The sequence below is a fragment of the Penaeus monodon genome, chromosome 8, assembly GCF_015228065.2.
Source record: "Penaeus monodon isolate SGIC_2016 chromosome 8, NSTDA_Pmon_1, whole genome shotgun sequence".
NCBI lineage: Eukaryota > Metazoa > Arthropoda > Malacostraca > Decapoda > Penaeidae > Penaeus > Penaeus monodon.
In genome coordinates, this window is record NC_051393.1 from 8,634,699 (window position 1) to 8,637,198 (window position 2,500).

The 2,500-nt window shown below is 38.1% G+C and overlaps 1 protein-coding gene across 1 annotated transcript in view; it reads left to right on the top strand.

The window, feature by feature from the left end:
• The window catches only part of LOC119576114 (gastric triacylglycerol lipase-like), a 9,196-nt gene that overhangs the window by 5,784 nt on the left and 912 nt on the right, over nt 1-2,500 (top strand). The window contains exons 9-10 of the mRNA XM_037923670.1: nt 1,488-1,630; nt 1,818-1,906. Of these exons, the coding sequence (XP_037779598.1) occupies nt 1,488-1,630; nt 1,818-1,906 (232 nt within the window). The remainder of the gene's footprint in view (nt 1-1,487; nt 1,631-1,817; nt 1,907-2,500) is intronic.

Sequence of the window (2,500 nt, forward strand, 5' to 3'; positions counted from 1 at the left end):
CTGTGTTGCATAATTTTACTCAATGGATGTGCAGCTGAAATAGGTATATATGCAGGAGAGACTGCTAATTTTACTTAAAGATATCAGAAACGTCGTGAAGTAGAATAATAAAGGAGAGGTAATTGAAGCCGAAACGAAATGATATGATAAAAGTTGACATATATCAAAGTTTCTGGGTAAGAGTCTCAGCTCTTGAGACCTATTTTGGCTTATTTCCGTTATTTAGAACTGACTCTTCTGAACATAATTGTAATGCCCCAGGCTCTACGAATTTATTAACAGGCACAACTTTATTCACCATTCCGGCAAAGGTGGTCACTGGTGTGTTTGCTCGCAAGCATATAAATAGTGCAATAGTAGTGGTATCTGGATTACTGATATTCTAACAGTCATTAAACCCAGCCCTGTCCATGACATGCCATACACAGCAGTAACCTATGGAGGATGACCTCGATACCTCTCGAAATTATCCCAAAGAGAGCCATTGGTCCATGTACCACTTGAGCTTGGGGGAAGTTCTCGCTGCCTCTTATGATGCTGTGATACATCGGCCTACTCAACTGAAGGTGTTTTTACAACTTGACAGATTACGACTTGGGCAAAGATTTCTCTCTCCCACATCCGGTCAGTCCGTTAGTAGTCACATTCCCAGAAATGCCAATGGAGAAGGGGACTCGGCTTAAACTCGTATGATCTGTGAAGAACATGGTTTTCGGTAGCTGGGCGTTGTCATTAGCATGATGTGATACAAATTGTTTACGACTGACCTGCGAGCCGTATGTTTAACATGATGACAACAGCCTCTGATTGGTATTTTTTTCATTCCCTCATAGAAAAGGGATTATATTTTGTCTCTGGCAAGTCCATGTCCTATGTTCGTAATTGATCTTTAAACTGAAAACATATGAGGAGTTCACAAATTCTGAGGTTTCTCAATACTTTTTTCTCCAGGATGTGTATCTTAGCATAATCCTTGCTAAGAATCATGGCCTCATCAGATTGATTTCAATATCTAGTAGAAGGTAAACCTTACACTCACCCGAGGACTCTCAGAATGCTCATTCTGGATTAGCTTAAGCCTGTCTCAGAGATTAGTCATAATACAGAAGCATAGTCCATGTCAAGTCGAAACACATGGACATGAAACGATCTTCATTCCAGCTCCTACTTGCTCTCTTTAGGTAGTTCAAAACTATCCACACCCCCAAGGTACTGGGAGACCCGTACTCACTCTTGGGCTAAGGCCAGGGCATGCAGGCATGTATCACAAACATTGAATTTCAGAGCCATATCCTTCAATTCAAATACAAAAAATACCCTAAACTGAGAGAGAGAGAGGGAGGGGGGCTATTCACTTTTTTGGAATCTAAATATAAGAAAATTGGGCATATTTATACTACAAAGTTTATTATCATTTGGCATTTTTGTGATTATATTTTCACGATCTGGTTAAAGACAACTCCAATAACAAATTTCTGTTGATTTAGGTAACTTTCAGAAATACGATTATGGTGAGAAGCTCAACATACAGAACTATAATTCGAAATATCCGCCAAAGTACAACCTTAGCAAAGTTGTAGTTCCTGTAGCGCTCTTTTCCTCGGAAAATGACTGGCTTGCTGCACCCAAGGTAATCACCGATGTCTGAAATAAATGTGAACTGATAATCAAGTCATGCATATTGATACTGGTGAAAAGCAGTATTGTGAAATATTCTCAAATCTCACATTGTTATGTACTAATTCTCACGATGAGAAACAAACAAATATTGTTTTATCTGTGTATCAAAACGATTTCATGTCCAAATCTCCCTCCAGGATGTTGAGCACCTGCGGCTTGAGCTTCCAAATGTCGTGTACCACAGGGTTGTCGAGGATCCAATGTTCACACATTTGGACTTTGTGTGGTGAGTTTCGATGTTCGTCTTCTTTTTGTTTTAAAAACGACAGTTGTTAAGTGATTTGCAGATCACTGTTGTTAGGTATTTTGATGAGCTTCATACTTTATTTTCATATAAATTACGAGCATTGGGTGTGTAGATATGATAGTGTTGTTCCATTCTATTGTATCTGATATACTGCACCTATGCCAGCCAGCCATTTGTCTTTTAAAGAGAGTAGAATTTAGATGCTTGGTGAGATATATCAAATCCGTGCATATACTTAGCGTTGCAGATGTAACACGTAGGTAGGTATCTTTTCTCACGCATCCCCAATATATGCAATAACAGTAATACAAAAGAGTATAATATAGCTCCTTTTTTACCATCATATGGTAAATGCATAAATCCCTAAACGGTTATTTCTTTAATATAAAATAAATTTGTGTGAAAGAACAATTTAGGAATATAATAATTTGCCTTTCAAATAGCTGCCAAAGCATGTTAATCAAACTTCTATTACAATGGGATCTTGACCAGTGATATTCAAGCTTTAGATTGCAAAGGTGAGCTAAAGTGAGATAATGTGATAATGTCAATGTGTCATGGTTTCCTATGGTT